This window comes from Petaurus breviceps, unplaced genomic scaffold (assembly GCF_028583685.1).
Source record: "Petaurus breviceps papuanus isolate PSGF00001 unplaced genomic scaffold, PetGlider_PUasm1.0 90825, whole genome shotgun sequence".
Classification (NCBI taxonomy): Eukaryota; Metazoa; Chordata; class Mammalia; order Diprotodontia; family Petauridae; genus Petaurus; species Petaurus breviceps.
Window position 1 is genome coordinate 4498596 of NW_027187353.1, and position 24804 is coordinate 4523399.

The 24804-nt window shown below is 44.8% G+C and overlaps 3 protein-coding genes across 10 annotated transcripts in view; 2 read left to right on the plus strand and 1 right to left on the minus strand.

Annotated features, from left to right (window-relative positions):
* The window catches only part of ARID3B (AT-rich interaction domain 3B), a 73069-nt gene extending 49005 nt beyond the window's left edge, over positions 1-24064 (minus strand). For 4 of the 6 annotated variants that reach the window (XM_069071175.1, XM_069071174.1, XM_069071173.1 and 1 more), the window contains exons 1-3: positions 23938-24064; positions 18548-18990; positions 3309-3935 (exon numbers count right to left, since the gene is read on the minus strand). In XM_069071175.1, the coding sequence (XP_068927276.1) occupies positions 3309-3935; positions 18548-18610 (690 nt within the window). In that variant the 5' untranslated portion in view covers positions 18611-18990; positions 23938-24064. Of the gene's footprint in view, positions 1-3308; positions 3936-6847; positions 6955-7338; positions 7452-18547; positions 18991-23937 lie in introns of those variants that run through there. The other 2 variants (XM_069071176.1, XM_069071177.1) reach the window with 2 other exon arrangements.
* On the plus strand, positions 7774-9774 carry LOC138148488 (actin, cytoplasmic type 5). The gene is made up of 2 exons (XM_069071171.1): positions 7774-7909; positions 8237-9774. The coding sequence occupies exon 2, from the start codon at positions 8256-8258 to the stop codon at positions 9384-9386; it is 1131 nt and encodes a 376-aa protein (XP_068927272.1). The 5' UTR covers positions 7774-7909; positions 8237-8255; the 3' UTR covers positions 9387-9774.
* A 164-nt stretch (positions 24065-24228) lies between the features above and the next one.
* The window catches only part of UBL7 (ubiquitin like 7), a 20597-nt gene continuing 20021 nt past the window's right edge, over positions 24229-24804 (plus strand). The window contains exon 1 of one of the 3 annotated variants that reach the window (XM_069071180.1): positions 24229-24368. Coding sequence is in view for 1 of the 3 variants with exons in the window: in XM_069071178.1 (XP_068927279.1) it covers positions 24505-24544 (40 nt within the window). In the remaining 2 variants the exon portion in view is untranslated. Of the gene's footprint in view, positions 24369-24410; positions 24595-24804 lie in introns of those variants that run through there. The other 2 variants (XM_069071178.1, XM_069071179.1) reach the window with 2 other exon arrangements.

Here is a 24804-nt window from a genome sequence, read left to right on the forward strand (position 1 = left end):
TGTGTCATTGCCCCCTCCCCATTCCCAGTAACCAAAGGACCGGCCAAGGATGCAGAACACTAGACAGATGCTCACACCAGGCTTCAGCTGCTGCTTTAGTCTGAAAATCTTATTTCTCTTCTGTTCTTTTACGAGGCACCTCAGATCTTTCCCCTTTAGTTGCTATGGTGGCAAATGCCTTAACCATAACCAGGATTCACTTGTGCCTTTTCTTTCTCCTCTCTACAATGAAGCCTGAAACCTCTCTCCAAATGGTTCACACCTCCCAGTTGCTGTGTGTTGACAGGGTTTTCCCTTTGGTTGTCAAAATCAGCTCCGAGCCTTTGTCTCTGTTGCCCGGTTTTACAATTATTTACTCAGCTATCCAAGCCTGATGGGGTTCAGAAAGCCAGGCTCAATGGTGCCATCCATCTTCCTATCACTCTGTTATTGGGAATAACAAAACAACAACAGCCATTCCCCCATGTCTGCCCCCCAGGCCTCCCTAGGACTCACACCCTAAAAACATCCAAGTCAGGAGAAGCAAATTTTCTTTCAGGAGTAGAGGAAAGAAAAGCCTGAAAAAAATAAATATGGCTACCCACGTTCTACAGCAGATACTTTCATTCACCTTCTCTACAACCCTCAAGTCTTTCCAAATGGTTTTGCAGTCGCGTATGGCAGGCACCTTGCTTTTCAAAATGTTTTTTCAGGTATGTCTGTTTGTTTACCAAATTATTCAATGTTCCAGACACAAGCAACTTGTCAAGTAGATCACTCTGCATGTTTTTTAAACAAAAGTCAATTTTCTAATGTTTGTTCTCCTACCTGAAACAAAAATTAGGTTGACACTCCACAAAATGAGCTAGGTTTTGAAAAACCATCCTGGCTGAAAGCCAGGAAACAACACAAACATCTTAACTGACATTTATGTGGGATTTTAATATCTTCCCATCACTTTCCATACATCATTTTATTTGAGTTGCCAAACAACCCTGCATGGTCATAGTACCCTGTCATTGTTCTCCCCAGTGTACAAAAAGGAAGTAAGTTCAAAGAGGGCAAGGCCAGATAGCTACACCCGCACCCCACTCCCAAATTTCATCCAACCTCCAGCATATTATTAACAACACTGGAAAAAAGACTGTGACCTCTGTGAAGCAACTTTAGAAAAAACTTTGTGATTTTTTTCTGTATGATCCACATGAGAAACACTTCTTTAAACACCCCCAAACTATTATGCCCCCTCCCCCCACTTTACTCCTGGCAGGGTACAAGTGACAGCATCAATACTAATCAATTTTATTCAGATCATCAGAAATGAGAAGAGGAGATGTGAAAAAGGCAGGTTTTATACTCGCACTACACACAAAAACCAGGGTTTTCCAAGTCAGTAATTCTTTCAGAGATAAGTAAAACTGATCAGGGTAAGACTGTTGTTCCCTGCTTCTACTCTAAGGAACTCAATCCCTTTGAATTAGAAAAGTGGCCCAATATTGAAAAACCATCTTGACTGAGGCTCGGTAATGATGGAGCCTAAAGCATGTCCAGGCCCAACAGCCTCAGGAGGGAGCCACTGTGTGTCCTTGAAGGCCCTGTCACAAGGGCACCCGATTTATTCTTCCATGCTAATATGAGTCACTTCTGAAGAGCCTTTTCCTCAAACCCCAGTGGCCTGACCTCAACACCTGCCTGGTTTCCTGAAGACAGACAGACAGGCAGGCAGGCTGGGACGGGAAGCTCCACTCACTCCTCACACACAGCTTCACTTTCGAGGAATAAGGACTCGTGCGCAGAGGCTGGCTGGCCGCCAAGACCCTGCCGCCTCCTGCCTGAACTCCCCCCACTGCTGTCAGGGATCCCTCTTTCATGCTGACTCAACATGGAACTCTGCCAACCACATGGTAATGGAGGGGCTGCTAGCAATTCACAACCACGGAGTGCTAAATCACATTTAAATCAACTGGGAGGGTCTGGCTTTGTGGCCAAGGTGCTGTTGTGGGAGCTGAGACAACTTGGCCCTGGTCCCAGCCCTGCTACTGAATCACTTAGTGATTTGAGGGCTGGCCTCTCTGAACCTTGGCTCCTTCCTTATTTCACTGACACGGTGTGTGGGGGAAGGCGAGGACATGATCGACAGGCAGGTGCTTGTTAAGAATGCTGGCTCTGGACTCCTGGACCTAGGTTTGAATCTCCACTTTGCAGATAATGACCTGTGTGACCTTGGATTGGTCCCATCACTTCTCTGGGCCCCCATTTCATCACCTGAAAAATGAGGGCGATGGACTAGAAGGCTCCCTATGTCTATTATCCTACAGACCAGTACAGAAATGTTGGGGCAGTAAAGTAAATCATCTCCAAATCCAGAACAGCTCATGATTCAAGGACCCAACCTCACAAATTCCTCTGCTCCATCCCTGCCTCTGCACAAAGACGTGTCCTTCCCTATTAATGTAAAAACACCAACACATGACTTAATTAGAAAAAGCCATTGTGGTACGACAGAAGGAGCTAGGGCTCTAAGGACCTGGGTTCAAATCCTGCCTCTGATTCCTACTGTGTGACCTCAGGTAAGTCAGTCACCTCCACAGGCTCAGTTTTCCCATCTGTAAAAATAAAATGGACTAGACAACTCTAAGGTTCCTGCTGGCTCTGTGTAAGCTTCTATAATAAGCATGCATCAAAGAAAATAGGGTAGAACGGGCACTTGGCTAACATTACTAGTTTCATCATGGAATCCACTGTTAAAGACTGACAGGGGGTACAGTGGATAGAGGGAGCACTGGAAGTCAGAAAGACCCACCTCAGACCTGTGATCCCGGGGCAGTCATTTAACCTCTGTCTGCCTCAGTCTCCTGAGATGTAAAATGGGAATGATAATAGTGACCCCCCCCCCAGACCAATGAGAGCGTACCTGTAAAGTGCTTAGCACAGTTGTCTGGCACACAGCGTGCCCTGCACAGATGTTCATGCCATTCCCTACCCCGTAAGCACTAACATGTCACTTAACTTGCATTAACTTATCATTATACCCTTCAAGGTAGAAAAAGAGAGCTCACAAAGGAAGTCTATAAAACACACAGCCCCTACATTTCCAGCCCTTTGTTCACTAAGGCAGAGAAGAAGAAATTGGCACTGCTACTTCTGCCTTTAGAGGCCCTAAAGGTTTGGTTTTTCTTCTTTCCTCAAAGGGGGAGGCAGATGAGAGAGGGAGGGTGAATTTGAAAACAAGGCTAATTTAAGAAATTAACAAGAAGCCCCCAAATCTATCTATCTCGGGCCCCTCTAAATAAAGGCACATAGACAGCATCACCAGGACAGACACCAACCTGCTTAAGTTGCTCCTCCAGGTTCCAGTTTGGGTGGCCGGGTGCTGAGACTGAAGGAGGGGCTTTCGAAGCATCTTTGGCATGGTCTTCTTTGATAAGCAGCCCCCTTTGCAGCGCTGGTGCTGGAAGAGAAGCAGGGTTTGACATGGGGGTAGCTCTGGGGTCATGACGAGTCACTTTCTGCATGTGGAAATATTTGGAAGAATGCTGGGCTTCCTTCTCAGTGATTTCTGTGTCTTCCCCATCCCCTTCCTCATCTTCCAGTCCCCCTTCCTCTTCTTCATCAGGTTCTGAGTTCATGACCCGGGAGGCTGCCATTGCTGGTGGAATTCTGGCCAGTGGCCCCAGAGCAGGACTCCCGGAAGCCTTGGTGGATGCAGCAGTGAGACTGGCCTGCTGGGCCGCCAGCTGCTGCGAGTACAGAAGCTGGTTTTCTCTCATCTGCCGCTCCTGCCTTTCCCGGGAATCCATCTGTAGAGGAGCTGGATGCTGCTGCTGCTGCTGCTGCTTTTGCAGCTGCTCCATCAAAGCCTCAAGCCTCAGCCGCCGGTTGGCATGGCTGGGAAGGTGGGCCCTGCCAAGGAGGCACACAGGATCCACGCCAGGTCCTTCAGGTCCCAAAGATGGCTACAAAGGAAAAACAGCCATGTAAAACGTGTACTGACAGGCTTTCCTTTACAGCTTTTCTCCAGCAAAGGGCCATAAGAAACCCAAGCCCGATCTGATATCCAAACTCACTTTCTCATGCTGAGCTTTCAGATTATGCCCTTAATTGGTGGGAAGCAAGGGTGACAGGGAAGTGCAGTTGTTCCCTTCTAAACATTTAAAAATAAATCTAGAAAGGTTCCATTTTCCTAATGTCTGGGTTCTGATCTTTTCCCCCCTCAACATTTCCAGATATTAATATGTTTTATTAGCAGTAATGCACCTAGATCTGTAGTGTAGAAAAATCTGGGACTCTTAAAACCAGAATCATGAAGGCAAGAGTGTTCGAGACTGAAGAAGAGAGAAATGGAAGAACCCTAGGAATATCTCAGCCAAAGTGGACATATATAGATAGGAAACAGAGAGAATTCCATTCCCCCCTCTTCACCTCCCCCACCTTTGGGAGAAAAGGAAAACCAAGCAAGCTGCTCTTTGGGGTTAAGCTTTACAAAATGCCACGATCGGATGGTCTGCTTGTTCAGTGGACTGAGCAATGTTAACTGGACACTAAGTCCTTAAGAAGAATCCAATTTCAACAGCATGAAAGAAACATGCAGGAGTTTCAAATTGCAATCATCATTCAAAACAAACAAGAGGAAATTCCTCTGGAGATTTTAAAGTTAATTAATCTGAAGCAAATATCAATATTGTCCATAAAGAGTATGAGCTGAGTTATCTTTTTTTTTTAAATAACTGCCAGGTAATCCTCATCACATTCCCTTTCTTTGAGAATCAGAACAACCATTCTGATGCTGCAGGACCAGGCCAAAACTGAAGGGCCTTTTCAGGAAAGAAGCCTTCTGGGGCAGGTTCAGCAGCATTCTTCCTCTTACAAATCATTCTTCAAACACACACCCCCTTTCACGCCTTCCATTCCCCAAGCCAAGCCCCACAACAAACACTGTATGGGTTACAAATGTGATATACAAAGGCTCAGATGGAATAATGCTTCACCCAAGCGTTGGTAAGTGAACAATGGACATTTCAGGCAAATGAAAGTTACCATGATGGCATACCATTGCTTCCACATGTATGTTAGCACGGGACAGGTCATGACTTGATACATGTTAATGTTGGCCAGGACAATAAAAGTCTTTAGCATCCCCCAAAACCCTGAAGCCTGCTTGGACACTGAACATTCTTCATGGATTAGAGTGAGAAAGGGGGATGTTTAAAGCTAAGCAAAAGATTAGAGATGGATTAAGAATCCTCATTTTCTATGTTTATTTTACGAATAGTGATTGCCTTTGCTTCTTACATTCTATGGAACCTTTAAATTCCAAGTGGCTTCTCACTGCCCTTATTGCTTTGGGTACTTAAATAGAAAGAAACAATCATTTTCATTTCATTTCTCGCTTTCTAAAAAATAATTTTTACAAGCTTTCTATTCCCATCAGAAACTGGGAGACAAAAAGGATTTAAGACACTCAAAACCCAGTGATGAAGTAACTTCAGCAATGGGGAAAGGTTATGGGATAAGAGTGCTTCAAATTTCCCTTTAATATCAGCAGAAAATTACAAGTGAATTGTCCATGAAGCAAGTGCCCTCATTTGCCACCCAGTTATTCCTTCTTATTAAGGATTTAGCAACTCCCACCTTACAGAGTGGGACCATGGGACTCCATAGGATAAAAATTTTAGTTGCCTTGTGATGCCTGAAGGCTTTACCAGCCCGCACGCTAAAAACAACCAGTCTGTCCAGAAAAACAGTATCGATTGTATTTAGGGAACTTATTCTGCTCTAAAAACTGAAGAAAAAAAAAACCTCTTCATACATTCCTGTATCACCGAATACACCATTTCACCTATTTTCCCTTATCCCTAACTCCCACCCTACACATACTAATTTCTGATTCTGATCTTTTTACTCCATTCTTTAGCTCATTTCCCCAGCCCATCCTTCTACTCCTCCCACACACATCAGATCCCATTCTGAACCCCCCCTCCCCACTTTCCTTACATTCCCCCCTCCCCAACTCTCCCTGTCCTTCCTAGTCAGGACCTTCCCACCTTTTTAACTCCAACTCCTCACCACTATAACTCCCATTTATATCTCACCTAGCATCCTATTATTTAATTCTACCTGTAGCCTCTTACTCCCTTATCTCCTCGAAGCCCCCATTTTAAGCCACATCTTGCCCACCCCCTCTATTTTAATACCATCTTAACTCTGACATCAAGATCCCAACTTTACCTATCCCTTTGACTCCCTCAACCCTATCTTTACCCCATTGTGATTCCCAGCATTTAATATCCCCCCCTTCCCCTACTTTTAACCCTATGTCCCCACCATCTTCCCCCTCACAGTTACAGTTAGTTAAAACTAATTTTAGTTAGTTAGTTAGTTGGTTAGCTAAACCCACTTTTAACTCACCATCAGCCCCTCTCCACTTAATCTTTCTGCCTTCCTCTATCATCCCCAATATTCACACAATATACCGCCCTGCTCACACACATACATACTCCAAACTTTAATCCTGTGGTTCTAAAACTTTTTAGTCTTAGGATCCCTTACATTCTTAAAAATTGAGGACCCCTCCAAAGCGCTGCTGTTTATGTGGGTTTTATCAAGGGATATTCACTGTATTAAGAATTAAAACGTTTCATAGTATGATGAAAACAGTTCCGACCTGGAAGACCTGTCTCTGGGCCCACACTTCGAGAAGGCGCTTTGACCTTAATCCCCCGCCCCAGGCTCTCACAACTTGCACTCCCCCTCCAACCCACCTCAGAGGCCTCCATTCACTCTCCTTATCCCCCCATCTGCCCCGCATCCCTACGGCAATTACAATTCAACCTGACCAGACTAGGCTTCCTTGGGCTACGGCTCTTACCTGCCCCCCAGGCCCTCGTGCTCATCCCCACCCCACCTTTACCGTCTTCGTTTCCTTCAATAACTCTCCTTCCCGTGACTCTCCTTTAGGTGTGAGCCCTAAAGGTCTCTCCATTTACATCTCACCTCCCCCCAACCTGCCTCAGTCCCCTCTCCATTGGCTCCTCTTGTCCCCTCCTCCCCCGCCTCCTATCTCGCCCCCTCCCCACTGACTCCTCTTCTCCCCCCGCCCCCCATCTCACCCCCTGCCCACTGACTCCGTTCCTCCTCCCTCCCATCTCGCCCCCTCCTCACTGACTACTCTCCTCCCCCCGCCCCCCATCTCACCCCTTCCCCACCGACTCCGCTCCTCCCCACGGACCCTTCTGGGCTAGCCCGCTTTATCTTCTCTCCCTTCCTCATCACAGCTGGGGGCCTCTGAGGCTGATTTCGTCTAAATCCCTCATTTTACAGAAGGGGAAACTGAGTCCCCGGGCGGGCGGGCGGTGTTACCTCGGGCGGCTCCGGCCTCGGCCCGGCCCGCTCCGGCCGCAGCTCTGCTCCCGGGTCTGGCCGCCGCTGCCGCAGCGGCCCCGGCTCTGGTTCCTCCGCCTCCTCCTCCAGCCCCGCAGGCGGCAGCGGCGGCGGGGCAGCGAGGCGGAGCCCGCACCGGAAGCCGCGCCGGGGGCCGAGGCGGGGCAGGCGGGCGGGGCGGGAGAGGGGGGAGGGAGGGGCAGGAGGGAAAGGGAAGGGGAGGAGGAGAGGGGCGGGGCGAGGGCGGTGTTGGGGTTGGGGGAGAGGTGGGGCCTGAGGCCGGAAAGGGGGGAAGAGGGAGGCCTGGACGGAAGTGACTCCTCCGGAGGGAGTGGCAGAAAAAAGGGAGGGGAGGAGCAGGACGGGGGAGGGGTCTGGGACGGAAATGGACCGTAAATTCTTCGGCCAATGGGAGACTCGCGTAGGGTGGAATTCCGTTTCCGGTGTGAGCGCGCCCGGCGGTGAGTTTAAAAGCGGGGCGCGCGCCCCGCTGAGTGACATACCAGTCGCAGTCGCTGTCGGACAGGAGTTAGAGCTGTGCCAGCGTGAGGTAAACAGGACCGGGCTGAGAGGAGGCGCGGCCGGGGAAGGAGGGGGAGGGCGAGGAGGCCCCAGTAGGAAGACGTAGGGCGGACGGGTAGCCCCATCCGCTGGGTCTCTGGCGCTCGATTTTTCTCTGCCGCCGCAGCCAGTGACTCATTGGCCTTGCGCGCGCCACAGAGCCGGCGAGCCCGAGGCCCGCGCTCAGCTCCTGCTCACCGAGGCCCCGAGCTCGCCGCAGCCACCCCTCATCCAGGCCCGCTAGATGTGGGGTGGGGTACGGGCCGGAGCCGGTCCTGAGGCTAGTCTAACCCGCTCTCCTCCCTCTCCGCCCCAGCTTCACAGGGCGTTCCAAAATGTCTGATGAAGAGATCTCGGCCCTTGTGGTGGACAACGGCTCGGGCATGTGCAAGGCCGGCTTTGCGGGAGACGATGCCCCCCGGGCAGTGTTCCCCTCCATCGTCGGCCGGCCCCGGCACCAGGGCGTCATGGTGGGCATGGGGCAGAAGGACAGCTACGTGGGCGATGAGGCACAGAGCAAGCGCGGCATCCTGACCCTCAAGTACCCGATTGAGCACGGCATTGTCACCAACTGGGACGACATGGAGAAGATCTGGCACCACACCTTCTACAACGAGCTGCGCGTGGCCCCCGAGGAGCACCCTGTCTTGCTGACAGAGGCGCCACTGAACCCCAAGGCCAACCGTGAGAAGATGACGCAGATCATGTTCGAGACCTTCAACGCGCCCGCGATGTACGTGGCCATCCAGGCCGTACTGTCGCTCTACGCGTCAGGCCGCACCACCGGCATCGTCATGGACTCGGGCGACGGCGTCACGCACACCGTGCCCATCTACGAGGGCTACGCGCTGCCTCACGCCATCCTGCGCCTGGACCTTGCCGGCCGCGACCTCACCGATTACCTGATGAAGATCCTGACGGAGCGCGGCTACAGCTTCACCACCACAGCCGAGCGCGAAATAGTGCGCGATGTCAAGGAGAAGCTGTGCTACGTGGCGCTGGACTTCGAGCAGGAGATGGCCACAGCTGCGTCCTCCTCATCACTGGAGAAGAGCTACGAGCTTCCCGACGGCCAGGTCATCACCATCGGCAACGAGCGGTTCCGCTGCCCCGAGTCCATCTTCCAGCCCTCCTTCCTAGGCATGGAGTCATGCGGCATCCACGAGACCACCTACAACTCCATCATGAAGTGCGACGTGGACATCCGCAAGGACCTCTATGCCAACACAGTGCTGTCAGGCGGCACCACCATGTATCCCGGCATTGCAGACCGCATGCAGAAGGAGATCACGGCCCTGGCCCCCAGCACCATGAAGATCAAGATCATTGCCCCTCCGGAGCGCAAGTACTCGGTCTGGATCGGGGGCTCCATCCTGGCCTCTCTCTCCACCTTCCAGCAGATGTGGATCAGCAAGCAGGAGTACGACGAGTCTGGGCCTTCCATCGTCCACCGGAAATGCTTTTAGTGAATTCCTTCTTGGTTACCTGTTCCTTGTCACTTGCAGGTGTACACATGCCAGGTCAGATGTTTAAAAACTTAGACCACAGATGGACCAAATGTTTGTGAAAAGCTTGTTCCGTTAAATATTTATTTATTTATTTGACTTTCTTGTGATACTTGTTTTCTTTTTTAAGGATATTTAGTACATCATTAGAGGTGGATTATTTACACTACAAGTTTTACTTTTGTGTCTCGTTGAGAAGTTGTTAATAATTTGTTATGTGTTTGTGCTGCTGCTCCTGGCAAACTGAACTTTCAGGAACTTAGATTTGACTGTGGTAGATAATTGCTCTAAATAGAACTGTAATTAACCTTGTTCTGTTCATGCAAAATAAAAATTCTGCAATTGAAAATCCCAGTCTTGCATGGTCTCTATTAAGCCTTGAAGTTTCTATTTTAATTCCTATATAAAGAGAAGTCTGTCAAAATAAAATTACCTGATGCACTAAAGTGCCCAGAGTGTGATAAAGCAGCTGTTCCTGTCTAGATATTGTATGTATTAACTTCTTCAGCTGCTTTCCCATAAATGCAGGTAAGGAGCTAAGAACTCCTTAATCTTACCTTTTTTGCAAAGAAATGCTCTGTTGTGTCTTGCCACTCAAAATTTCTAACTCAGTTTATCTCCATAGGAGTACTGTTCAGCCTTACATCTATCATTATAGCTGGGGGTCACAGACTTTTTTTTTCCATAAAGGAACTAAGTTCATTACATGAAAATCTGAAGTCATTTAAAGGTTTCAAGAAATATTCTTAGAACCCATAAAGGGATTTAAAATTTTTGATTATTGTTTTAATAAAGTTTGCTAATCCTGATATAAAATTAGGTCTGAACCTAGGGCTAAAAGAATTTGAGTTCTATCGCAAGTCTAAATTTTCCAAGTGAATGTAATAGGAATAGTATACACCCTTCCTTAAGCAAACATTTCAGTACCTATTGTATGCATAGTTCTTTGAACTAGGCAACAACATTGATGCCAAGCTAAAAGGAACTGTCCTCAAGTATAGTCCGTTTAGGTGGATAAGTCAAGTCATTAACAGTTACAAGATAAATTCACCAGAAAAGGCAGAATAAAGTTAGTTGAGTTTTAAGGGGACAGGATCTGTAACTGTGATTATAGGGAACTCCTGGTTGGGGAATCTCCCTGTACCAATGCAGATTGGCACCTGTGCAATTCATAGTTTTAGAAAATGTCAGGTGAGGCTTAAATGCCAAGTCTTCCTGACTTCAGAGGCCAACTCTATCGATTTTACCACCATGGCTTTAGGGGACACAGAATTTAGCTGATTAAGAGAAGTCTCTAGGTGTAGGACAGCATGCAGGCTAAGATTAAAGATTATTGAATTTTAAGATTTAGAGATGGAAGAGAATTTAGGTGCTGGCTAGCCCAACCCTCAAGCCCCTCTCCATCCCCCATTTTAACAGATGAGGAACTAGACCCAGAGAGAGACTTACTGGTCTCTGGTGTTAAATGAGACTCTCTTAAGGTGACATCTGCCTTTGTAGCATGTTATATTAGCACTAATTGGCAAAGTAAATAATTCCTACCTCTGAGCTCCAATTATTTTTATTATTAACCAGAAAGGCTATATTACCAGTGGTCTCACAGGAAAGAAGTAGCTAAGGCAGTTTTCAAATACAAGTCCCTTCCCAAGTCCTCCAATCTTTCACTGTAGCGTGCCACTGTAGTGTGCTACTTGGGTAGTCACAATGCAGCACCAATTGATACAGGGTATATGAGGAGTCTGTAAAAACTAGAGGCTCCTTATACAAGTATAAATATTTTCCCAGCACTTCAATTCCAAAAACAATGAGAAATGAGTATTTTATGTCCATATTAGGAAATAACTAATTTATTTAGGAAATGTTTCATAACCATAGTAATGGGATAAACAGTTTGGCTTTCTCATGGGGCATGAAGCTATTGAATCATCATTTAGCTAAAGATTACATTTTGCTTTGCTTTTTACTCTGTAACCTCTGCACTGTCAATCTTAATTCATTTGAAAGCATTGAACTAAGCTGTTCATTGTATTAAAATGCCATAGCCAGTTCTCTGAAAGAATGCATTCAAAAGAGGACATGTCTGACCTCTTGTACAGAATACAAGCCAGGAACTCAGTTCTAGCCTCTCACTGATTTGCCTGAGGAAATCATTTAGAAATTTCCTATTTTCCTCTGGTTTGTAAAATTAATAGATCACAAGAAATGCTACTTAGTCAGTAAGTACTTTGATAATATGCATTAAAAAGTTCATGGTATGGTAAACAGTTGGCATGTTCACTGATTTAAAAGGTTAATGACTAGATTTTTCTCCCATTTCCTAATGCCTAAATAATATCATTTGCAAAAGCCTCTTAATTACTTAATAAATAATGCAAAGTTCATTTTGAGGAATGAAAAATTCACAAATTCCTAAGCTTGGTTATCTATCTTCCCATTACTGTTAATGACAACACTCCAAAACCGTAAGGTTTCATTAGAGCTACCTAGTTCAGACTCTTTAACTGGAGAGACTTAAGACTGGCCTCAGAATTCTCAAAAGGTGAGACTTTTGAGTCTTTGGTAAGTGAGGTGTTCTTTTCTCCATAGTTGCAACAGGAAACAAAACTTGGCTTTGGATAATTTGATTTGAATTCAACAGATCAGTCCAAGTATTTTAATACATTGCCAAGAACAGTGCATCAGGACTTGAAGTGCTCCCAGACACCCCACCTTCCAAGGCCTCATATATGCCTTTTCTTTTTCTTTCTGGACCTGTGATTTCATCAATGCAGAGAATTCCTGGTAAGGAAACATTCTCTTCTTACTACAGATCACTAACTTGCAATTTTTAGATGCCTGTGGCACTGAGAGGTTGTTCCACACATGGTCACATGGCCAGTATGTGTCAGAGGCAGGGCTTGAGCCTTAATAATCCTGAATCCAAAGCTACCCCTATCCATTATGTTCCATCGTCACTTATTGTACTTAACTAATATAAAATCCTATAGGTGCCCACCATGTTTTGTGAACAAAAACTCAGAGTTGCTTACATTTAGCTATCTAGCTGCTGTACAGTGTCACAAAGGCAGTATATGGAAAGCCGAAACACAGCAGAGATAATCAGGGAATTACTAAAAATTCAACATTAAAGCAATTTCTAAATTCTAAATTTTAGGAAATTATAATCTCCACCATCCCCAACACCCAATGTCCTGAACTCTTATCTCCCCCACTTCCAAACTGGTCTCTTGGTGTCCACAATGATTTAGCTTAGGGAAGGGGAACCTGATCTAGTTATATGTTCTTCCTCTCCTGCTGGAATAGACAGCTGTCGTACTGGTAAAAATAAGGGCAGAAGACTTGCCACACCTGAGAAGGATGAGAACTCAATGGAAGAATATTCACAATCCTATTCTCCAACAACTCAACTTTAAGGACAGGATTTAAGTTGAAAAGTGTATAATAGGAGTATTTGGCAATAGAAGGATGAATAACATGTACTGGGCACATTTGTGGACTCATGTAAATGTTCACAGTGGGAAAAAGATTAGTTGACTTTGGTATTCCCAGCAAATCAAGAAAGCCTACTTGAGCAAGCCTAAACACAGATGTACTTCTGCTTGGGCTTCTGCTCTGTGGCCTCATGAAAACTTGAAATCACATAGCTACTGACAACTTTCTTGGTAGAGAGGTCCAGATGGCCTTTAAGAGAGCCCTGATGAACAGTGCATTTACAAACTCAGCTGTGCTATCCTGGAGCAGTTGGCCCAAAACATCTCTCTTGCTCTTTGGCAGACTAGGGGCTATTCTTCTATTGAGACAGACCCTCACACAAATTTGGATGATTGTAAAGACATCTTTCAAATAAGTATTGGAAAAATGAAGCAGATGAATGTTACCAAAGGGAATGAGTCACTTCCGAGATTGGCCTTTTTGCTTATGATATGAAGTCAGAGCCCAGAGACTCAGGGAGAGGTCATCAGATAAGGAGAGGAAAAAGTAAAGAAAGTCAAATCTATCACATAGTAAATACGCAAATCCTACAGTCCAGAATTGGAAGGAGATGTAGAGGTAGTCAGTCCAGTTTCACTTCCCAGTAAATTCTCTCTTGTAACATTCCTGATGGGGAAATCTAACTTCCCACCTAACGCAGAAATCTCTTCCATAAGTTTCCTTAATTGGGAATGTATCCAGCCTTTGCTTGAAAACCTCCAGTGACAGAGAATCTACTACCTTATGTGGCAGCCTTAAATGTTAGAAAGTTCTTTCCCTTAGATACCCAATGGGGAACTATGACCCCTCTGGGGATCCAACCTGTTAATGCTTGAGTTGGTTGGGAGAGTAAGTCGAGAGTCTTGCTATACTTGTACTAACTCAAAATCTGCGTCTTTATACCTTTTACTCATTAGTCATAGTTCTGCTTCTGTGACAACACAGAGCTCCTTCTTCCAAATAGCAGCCTTTCATTTGAAAGACACTATCTTGATTTTTGCATAGTTGCAGTACAGTAAGCAAGTCATGTCACCTTTCTGAGCCTCCATTCCCTCTTTTGAGGCAGGGTTGGATGACATATTCTATGTGGGCTGACCTGGGAGTCAGGAGACTTCAGACATTCGTTGTACATGTCTCATGGGTAAGCCACAACCTCTATAAGCTTTAGTTTCCTCACCTATGAAATGAAAGAATTTACCTCTAATGACCACCAGGTCATCTTTCAGTTCTAAATTTATGATCCTGTGACTACAGGTAGGCTCTCTATAAATAAAGTTTCTAAAGTCCTCTCCTGCTCCAACATTTTTAGGTAAATAAAATCATGACTCAGTATAGAGACAACAGAAATATATCTCGATCCACATACAAGGACAGAATGTTCTTTCAACAAATATTTGTCCATGTATTTAGATTTGTGCAAGGTCACTCTGGGAAATAAAAGTGGAAGATATAGTCCCTTCCATTGAAGAGTTTATAATCCAGTTGGCAAAGGAGGATATACCTATCTAGGCTTAGCCTCTCTGTTAATCACCTATATCTCTCCATCCTATGCTCAAGCCAAATTGGTCTGTTCCCTGTTCCTTGAATACAACCTATCCTCTCCCACTTCTACACATTTGCTCATACTGTTCTCTTTGCCTAGAGTGGCTTCTTTCCCTCTTCTTCATGCTGAAGTCATTCATATATATGCTTTAAGGCTAGCCTAGTTGCCACCATTTTCATGATCCTGCCCAACCAGATATGATTTTCCCTCCTCTAAACTCCTATAGAACTCTGTACCAGTTTTATAGCTACATACACATTAGAGAGCAGGCATTATGTCTTCTTTATCTCTGAATCATGACAATGCCTACCATCTATTAAGGGTTTGATTGATACTTGTTTAATGAATGAATAAGTGGGCTAATGGAATGTAGTTTGTTGCGTAATGCTATATTTGGTCCTGAGTTCTTATCCTGGCTTTACCCCTAACCACCTGTGTAAGTTTGATCAAGTGACTTAATTTCTTTGGCACCTTAGTTTCCACATCTCTAAAGTGAGGAGGGTATGCTGGTAGACCTCTAATGTCCCTGCTAATACTTGGTCTCATGACTAATCCTATGAATGGGGAGGGTCAATCATGAGCAAAGGCATGACACAAAAATGAAGGCAGGGATCATGAGTCATCAGTTTGGCTTAAGTAAAGGATTTATGTTAGAAAGTAGTGGGAAATGAGACTGGACATAGAGATTTGAACCAGTTCTTGAGGTATTTTGTTTGCCAGACTAAGCAGTTTAGATTTTATCCTGTAGATGTCACTTATGAGTCATAGAAAAGTCATTCTTCAAAATGGGCAGGGGGGGTGGGGGTAGGAGAAGGATCTGTAGACTTTGCAGATGATGCAGGTGAACTGGAGTTTAAGGGATAAACCTATAAAGATTTAAAGACTGAGAAGGCAGGTAAAAGAACCAAAGCGATAAAACAATACATATCAGAATTCGTTAGATGCAAAAATACTGAATATTTTTACATGAGGAAGGCATGCAAGATTCTGAAACAGTGACTAGTCATCACATTTCTGTTTATGGGATGTATAGAGAGAGAAAAATCAGAAAAATTACTAACTTGCTTATCCGACATTTTGAACTGGATGTTCCATAAGCATCTCAAATTCAATATGACCAAAAGAGAATTCTTTATCCACCCACCATCCCTCTTCCAAATTTCACCTTTACTGTTGAAGGCACCACCATCTTTCCAGTCTCCTAGGCTCACAGAACCACAGAATTTGAGAGTTGGAAGGAACCGAGACAGCCAGTACATGAAATGAATCTCCATCAGGTACCATCAGATGTACTTATCACCATACCCGTCAGGTGATCACCCAGCCTCTGCTTGGAGACTTCCAAGGCAGCCTGTTCCACTCTGGAATAGCTTCATCAGAAGGCTTTTCCATACATACAGCCTACATTTGCCTCTTAGAGAATTCCACCTATTTCTCTGGGCTCTACTCTCCCATGTCAAACATGACTAATATAAAGATCTGGGAGTCATCTGCATGGAGATGATAACTAAACCTTTGGGAGCTGATGAGGTCAGTAAGTAAGAGAGAAACGAGAAGGTCCAGGATGGAGCCTATCTTTGATTTCCTTGGAGTACAATTTCCAGATGACAAAGGGGCAGAGGGATAGTTTGGTAATTGTTCTAGAAAAATTCCAAATTGAAATGTAGATATGTGGATATATCATTACCACCCTGTCTTTTATTTCAAGACACAGCTCAAGCCCTTCCTATTCCTGGAAGCCTTTCCTAATCCTAATTGCTAGTGCCCTTCCTGTGTAATCACCTTGAATTTATTATCTTAACTACCATGTATTTATTTGTAATGATTCTTTTTCTATTTATTCTGTATACATTTCTATATGTATCTATTATTCCACTATTAGAATGTAAGCTTCTTGAGAGTATATTCTAATCCATGTATTGGTATCTCTAGTCCCTGGAATAGTTCCTAGAATATATTAGGTGCTTAATGCATGCTTACTGATTGATTGATTGATATGCCTAGACCATTTTTCATCCCCCATTCTATGAATTTCTTTGGCAATGGGTAGTAGTTTAAAAGAGATGCCAGGAAAAACTTCCCAACAATTAGACCTGTTCCTGAGTAGAAGAGGCTGGCTCTCACGGCTGTGGGTTCCCTCTCATTTCATGTCTTTGAGCAGAGGCTGGATGACCCTCATATGTTATAGTCAATCAATTGACTAACATTTATTGAACACCCACTGTGTGCAAAAGGGATTCTTTATTTGGGGAGTAAAGGCTAGACAATTCAATGTCCAAAATATATTCCCTCTTTACCTCTTTCTCTCCGAATCCCAAGTTTTTAATTGCTGTCATTGATAGCTTAGATTTGTATAGCATTTCAAAATTTGCAAAGCATTTTGCAAATATCTCATTTGATCCTCACAACAACCTCTGGGGTAGAGTTATTATCTCCATTTTGAATATGAGGAAACTGAGGGAAACAGAGGATAAGTGACTTGCTCAGTGTCACAGAGCTAAGTGTCTGAGGTCAGATTTGAAAGCAGTTCTTAGCTCCAGGTCCAGCACTCCATCTACTACACCACCTAATTTCAGGTCAGGTTCTATTTGACATGATACCTTGACTGATTTCTCCTTCCCCTATCAGCTGCTAGTGCTTCCTCTTTATATCAAAACTACCTTATACCTACTTTGTATATATCTACATATGTTCATTTTGCTTCCCCTGGCTAGACTATAAGCTTTCTGAGGGCATGGACTGTTTTCACTTTTGTTCTATCAGTGTCCGACACAGGCATAGTAGACACCTAAGAAATCCAACAAATGCTTGATCGATTGCTACTCACGGCCCTTCCCAACCTTAAAATTCTGTGCAACTGTGATTTCATCCAATAAAGGGGAAGTAAATGGTATTATAATGCAGCTGGTGATGAGTGGATTAACTCCTATGCCAAGGAAGAAAACCAAATTCTTTTTTAGCTTGCAGAGAAAATGCCAGCCAGAAATGTTGAATTCTGAGAGGTGTTACATTCCAGGGACGGGTTATACTTCTTTCCAAAGTGAAATCAACTGTAGCCAAATTGGAACAATTAAGTCTAGACAAATTACATAATCACATTAATCTTAAATCAACTTTTATAGCCATTATAACTCTATCAAGGAGGAAACAGAAATTTCCTTTAAAGTATGAGAGAAAGCACTGGTGTTGAGGAAGGAGCTGAGACATTGAACCAAGCCCAGTTGTAACCTACTGAGCAACATCCTGACTGTGGGCAAACGTGGTGATGTCAGAACCTGAAAATCATGGGTGGTCAGTTTCTAGGTTATTCCTTTGGACTGACTCACATTTTCTTTGTAGATAAATCAGCTCAGGAGTAGTCACTGAAACCTTATCCAGTCAACTCTCAGGTCTCAACTTCTCCCTACAAAACCTGATTTGATTAGATTCCAGGGCTCTTTTTTTTTATGTCTGGCCTGGCACATTTGCCTAACAAGCTTACATTTATGACATGCTTTATGGTTACAAAGTACTTTGCATACACTATCTCACTAGTGCCTTAAATCACTGGAAGTAGAACAGGGCATGCTTATAACCTCTCTCCTGACTTCCAGTCTTGAATTTCCAACTGTTTGTGAGGCATTTTGAACTGGACTGTTCTGTAGGCATTTTAAACTTAATATGTCCAAAATGGAAATCATTATTTTCCCACACAATACCTTCCTTTTTCCTAACTTTCCTATTACTATTATTCTCCATCACCATTTTCCCAGTCATCCAGGCTCAAAATCCAGATGTTGTCTTTGATTTCTCTTTTTTCACCCTCTATCCAATCTATTGCCAAGTCCTTCACAACATCTTTTGAATATGCCCCCTTCCTTCCTCTCACATGGCTACCACCCTGGTATTACTCTACACTTAGACTACTGAAATAGACTACTGGTTGGCCTCTCTGTTTCAAGGCTTTCCTCACTCTAGTCTGTCCTCCCCTCAGCTGTCAAAGTGATCTTCCTAAAGACCAAGTCTAACCATGTCACCACCTCCCACCCTTCAATAAAACTCTAGTGGTTCCCTATTACCTCCAGATCAAATGCAGATCTGCCCTCCAGTCTTCTTACACCTTACTCACCTTCACATCTCTGCAATCCAGTGACACTGGCCAACCTGTTATTCCTTGTACAAGATACTCCATCTACCTTGAACATTTTCATTAGCAGTCTCCCTTGCCCAGAACTTTCTCTCTCATCTCCACCTCTTTGGTTCTCTGACTTCTTTAGTCTCTGTTGAAGTCCTACATTTTATAGGAAGTCTTTCCTCATCCTTTTTAATTGTAATGCTTTCCTTCTGAGATTGTCTCTATCTTATCCTGTATATATCTTGTTTGCACATAGTTGTTTGCATGTTGTTTCCTTCATTAGACTTGTCAACTCCTTGATAGTAGAGACTCTTTTGCCATTCTTTGTATCCTCAGCGCTTAGGGATAAAGTCAACATCCATTTTTAGGTTCAGAAATTCAATTGCACAGAAACAAGATGGGGGCGTCATGGCTAAACAACAGTCCATATGTAAGGCCTGGAAGACAAATTACATGAGTCAAGAATGTAACATGGCAGCCAAAAATGCTAATATGATTTTAGGCTGCATCAAGAGAAGCATAATATTCAGAGGTAATGTAGTATAGAGGAAAGAGGGATGAATTTGGATGTTGAAAACTTGCATTCAAAGGAAGGAAACAAACACTTATTAAGTGCCTACTAGATGCCAGGAAGTGTGCTAAGCACTTTATAAGTTGTCTCATTGATTCTCACAACACAGGTAGGCACTGCTATCCCCATTTTACAGTTCAGAAAACAGAGGCAGAGGTTAAGCCTAAAACCTAGGGTCACACAACTAGTGTTTGAGGCCAGATTTAAACTCAGGTCTTCCTGACTTTAGCTGGTCTTTATCACTTACCTGCATGACTGAGAGTAAGTAAATTAACTCTGACATAACTCTGATTTTCTAAGGTCAGGAGCCTGGTCTAGATCACAGGTGTCAGTAGAACATAGATAAGGCTATATGTGGTTTTATTTTTGAATATTTTATTTTCCCCCAATTACATGTAAAGACAATTTTTAACATTCATTTAAAAATTTTTTTGAGTTCCAAATTGTCTCTGTCTCACCCTCTCCTCCTCCTCTGAGTGGGTAAGCAATTTTATATTGGTTACACATGTGCAATCATGGAAAACATATTTCCCTAATAATCATGCTATAAAGAAAAAACAGACCAAAAAAACCCACCATAAAAAAATAAAAGTAAAAAACAGTATGCTTCAATCTGCATTCAGACTCCATCAGTTCCTTCTCAGGAGGTAGATTGCATTTTTCATCATGAGCCCTTTGTAACTGTCTTGGATCATTGTATTGCTGAGAATAGCTGTCATTCACAGTTCTTCATTGTACAATATCGCTATTACTGTGTACAATGTTCTCCTGGTTCTGCTCACTTCACTTTGCAGAAGTTCATGTAAGTTTTTCTAGGTTTTTCTGAAATCATCCCACTTGTCATTCTTACAGCTAACATTGGTTTTCTAAGTCAATATGCAGCTGGGGATGCTTATTTACAATTTAGTGGCCACATCTCCATTTGAGTTGTTAATCACCAGTCTAGAAAACCTTCCAGATCTAAAGAAACCCCATGATCTCCTGATGTTCTCACAGTACTCTGCCCTTGTCAGAACTTATCTTCTATTCCTTGCACAAGATACTCCATGTACCTTGAACATTTTCACTTACTGTCTCCCATGCTCAGAATTCTCTCTCCTCATCTCTACCTCCTAGGTTCTCTGGCTGTTTAGTTCTTTGTGGGAGGTTTTTTTTTTTTTTGAGAAGTTGGAACATGTATAGCACAGTTGTTCAAAATTATATCATAAAAAAGTTGGAGAAATTGGAGTATTCAACCTGGAGAAGACTTAGGAAGAACATAATTATGATACTCTCATATCTGAAGGAAAATCTTGTAAAAGAGATTGGATTTTTTTTCTTTTAGCTATAGAGGGAAGAACCAGGGACCCTGGGTGGAAGTTGTAGACAGATTCTAAATTGATAAAAAGAAAAGCTTCCTTAACAGAGCATTTCAACAGTTTAAATGGGCTTCCATCATTGAACTTTTTCGGGTGGAGACTAGATGATCCCTTGTTGGACTAAACAACCTCTGTTGATTTATTCCAAGAATGTGTTCTCAGAGAAGGCAACAGGAAATCTTCAATGCCCTCCACTAATTCCTAGGTTACAGAAAGGCCTAGAAAAAATGTGCATTCTGGAGATTAATACTTGGTATTTCTAGTACATTGTAATAACTTGTGTGTAAATAGCAATTGTTTCTGTTTTGGCCAGAAACCCTGAAGGTCTTCTACTCCCAGATTGATTTTTTTTTCAACTAGGTAAAAGAGGCCATTCTTTGCCTCATTTCTTACCTAACCTTAATCACTTAATGGCATTGCCTCAGTCACACTGAGACCTAGGAAAGACCTTGGCTTAAGCCAAGGTCTCCCACTGGAGGGTGGGTCCAGGGTCATCTCCAGTCATCCTGATCTATCTCTCACCACTGAACCTAAATGGCTCTGGAGGAGAGAGGCTGGTGATTTTGCACAGCCTTCCCTCACTTAAATCCAAATCATTTGCAAGTCATGACATCACCTTCCTGATGTCATGGTCCTCTTTGAGAACACCAAAAATACCTTTGTGAATAAAAGAATATATAGATATCAAACAGATGAGGCTAGTGGAAAATTTATTTGTATCAGTATGCCTATGTATACAATATAATGTGGCACTTTTAAGAGCTTGTATTGGTTAAAATGACATTTCTCTCTTAAAAGGTTGCTGATTGTAGGGACAGACAAAAATGAAAGAATGCATGAAATAAAGGAACAAGATTGAGAAAAGAGTATGTATTGTAGGTTTGGAGAAGACCAACTGGACTGTAATGGGGTGTACCTTTTCTGAGTATTGGGAGCGAAGATTGGAGATCTAGGTTGAGAACAGACTATAGGGGTGGAGGAGTGGGTATCTGATATTCTGTAGTAATTGAGGAACTGAACATCAATGAGAAGAGGCAGTGATCTCATAAAAATAGTGTTCTAGGACTCTGCAGGATAGATCAGAAGAGGTGAGTCTGGAGGCAAGATAGCCAGCCAGTTAAGAGGCACCACCTCAATGTGAGGACACATGAGTAGAGACTGAAGAGATAACAGCAATGGAAATAGAAGAAGGAAAACGCCTGGTAGTTCTCTTTACTGATGCTGCACTATGTGGTGTAAAGAGCGTTGAATTTGGAGGTAGAGGACCTGGGTCCCAATAACACCTCTGACGCTTATTGTGACCTTGGATAAATTGACTGTTAAACTCTCATTTCCTCAGCTAACATATCTTACATCTGTCCCCTTCTCTCCACTTATACACCTACCACTCTCTTGGTTCATGCTTTCAACACCTTTTCCCTGGAAAATTTAAATAGCCTCTTAATTGACATACTTCCAATATATTCTCCAATCTGTCTTCCACATAGCTGCCAACATAACATTCCTAAAGCATAGGCATGTCATCACTCCCCTACTCAAGAATCTTAAGGGTTGGCCTGTTGCCTTCAGGACAAAATATAAACTCTTTCCTCAGGTTGGTATTTAAAGACCTTCACAGTTTGGCTCCCACCTACCTTTCCAGGCTAATTTCACTTTACTCCCCTTCATGCATTCCTTATCCCAGTAAAAACTGACCTATTTCCTGTTCTTGTAACTCAGTTTTTGCCTCCATTTTATGACACAGGATGTTCCAAGTTTAGAATGAGCTTTCTTTCAAGATTTAGCTCCTGTTCCACATCCTACAATTATTTATGACACAGAAAAACTATTAAGCAAAACAAACTTAATATTACAGTGACCACATCTCAAGTGTACACTACATTTTGCACCCACTGTCCTTCACCTGTTTCAACACCCATCCCTAGAACAAAGAATGGTCATGGCATTTAAAATGAACCCTGTGCTGCTGTCATTTGTATTATCCTGACCATTTCTATATGTTGTTCTGGGTCTTTCTTCACTCTGCATCACCTCATACAAGTCTTCCCATGTTTCTCTGAATTCCTTGGTCTTCTTTCCTTACAGGGCAATGCTATTTTATGATGTTAGTTATATTAGCATCACCCATTCTTTCTCCAATGAATAGGGCAGCTATTTTCAGATCTTCCAATACTACATTTTCACAGTTAAAGAATGTATTTGGGTAGGGGAAGTCATCACCTAATTTGTTTCAGGGTATTGGTAAAATTTTTTCTGGTAAAATTGGTCTTTCATTTTTTTTTCTTTTTGGAGGGAGGCAGGCCAATAGGGGTTAAGTGACTTGCCCAAGGTCACACTGCTAAAATTAAGTGTCTGAATCCGGATTTGAACTCAGTTCCTCCTGACTCCAAGGCTGTTGCTCTATTCACTGCACCACCTAGCCACCCCTTATCTTTTATTTTCAAAGAGGATCAATGGCATCACCAAAAGATCATGAGGATGTAGAGCCTGCAAGTATCCATTGGGCTCTGTTCCTCAAGAGGGTTCTAAGGTAAAGGGCTCCTAAACAAACATCCCACAGAGAACTCAGAGACAAGCAGTTCAATTCAACAGAGTCCTTAAGCACCTATTAGGTATAAGAAACTGGCTAATGGAGTAGCTATAGTAGGTGATTGTTGTTTGTCCTTCAATTCCCAAGAGGACCAATGACATCATGGGATAATATCTTGACTTGTGTGAACTGGATTTAGGAAAGGCAGAGCTGCAGTCATCAGTCTCACGCTCTCGTCATGGAAGTCCAGCATTGGGATTCAGTAGCTGACCTTGGCTTTACCAGGTCTGATCATGCTGGAAGCACGCCATAGCATCTACTTCAGTTTCCTTCACAGCCATTGGAACAAAGGGTTCTCCTCCATGCATTGTGCCGGGGAGTCTTCACATGTCTGGGGCAGACCCTCCCCTAAACCGCCACATTTGAGGTTCTCCGGGTCAGCTCCGTCTTCTTGGAGCCACAGGTGAGAGGCGGGGGCCAGGTGGGCACCCAAATTGGGGGGGCAGCTCTGAAAAGGGCTCTGCAGGCCCCCCCCCCCCAGACCTGCCCCCAAACCCCAGGCAGCCCCAGAAAGCCCAGGGATGTGAGCCGGTGGCAGCCGGCCCCCTCCCCAGATCACTGGATGGGAAAAACCTCGGGGACTGGGACTCCTCTGCCTGCCTTTGCCCCAGGAGCCCACCCTAGAGGTTAGCACAGTGCTTGCTATATCGTGGTGCTTAATATATTTACCGAATTGAACCATAAATCTAGGGCAGGTGGGCCAACGCCCTCATTTTAAAGATGAGGAAACTGAGGCCCGGGCAAGGAAGCGAGTAGCCCAAAGTCACACAGGGCTCCTGCGGCCAAAAGACCACCACCGCCAAGGGCGTGGGCTCGAGGCCCCGCGACACCCCCTCCCACCGGCCCGGCCAGGAGCGAGACCCACCGGAAAGCCAGCGTCCCAGCGCTGATCTCGCGAGATCCCCCGCGAGGCCGACGCGCGACCCTCCTTTCCCTCCTCGTCCCCTCCCCGGCTCCAGCTCCTCTCCCTCATTCCCTTCTCTTCCCTGCTCTGGGCCTTCGGGCTCCACGAGAAGCCGCGGACGGCGCCTCGATCCCCGGCTAGACTCAGTGCGGCCCAGCCCGGGCCCCTCTCCTCGCTCCTTCTTTTCCTTTCATCCTTTTCCCTTCCTTCTCTCCCGAAGGGCCACCCTTCGCTAGGCCCTCGAGCCGGTCGGCTTAAAACGGACTAGCGCTGGGGCCATTTCGGCCCCGCCCTCTTGGGAGGCACGTGCTCGCGGCTCGCGACCTTGCTCGCGCCCGAGTCTGCGCTCAGGTGACCCTGAGGAGGAAGAGGAGGAGGAGCCTAGAGTCCGAGTGAGCATGCGTACAACGTATTTCTTAAGGGGCGGGCTAGGGGAGTGGAGGGGTGGGTGGATGGATGCTAGGATTAGTGGGAAGGGTGGGGGACATGGGAGGAGGGAGGGGGACGTAGAAAACTTCAATTCCCAGCATGCAACGCGGAGCTTCCGGCTTCCGGCGTGAGGGCCTGAGTGAGTGTCTACTCCGGCGGCTCCGCGGCCGGGCTCCTTCCGCGGGACGGGTGAGGGGACGGGCCCCGGGTGGGCTCGGGTCCTGCGCTTTGTGATCCGTCCTCTGCAGTGACACCGACGGCAGCCCCCACACTCGTCTCCTCCCATCCCACCCGGCTCCCTGGGGCGCGAGGCCTGGCCCACAGGCTAGGCTTTGACCTCGGGCCACAGGACGGTGATGGAGCTGGTCCGCGTCCTCTCACCCCGGCTCTCCGGGGCAG

What these genes read in the sequence shown, in the direction of transcription:
- LOC138148488 (XM_069071171.1), top strand. Translation starts at nt 8,256, where the DNA reads ATGTCTGATGAAGAGATCTCGGCCCTTGTGGTGGACAACGGCTCGGGC.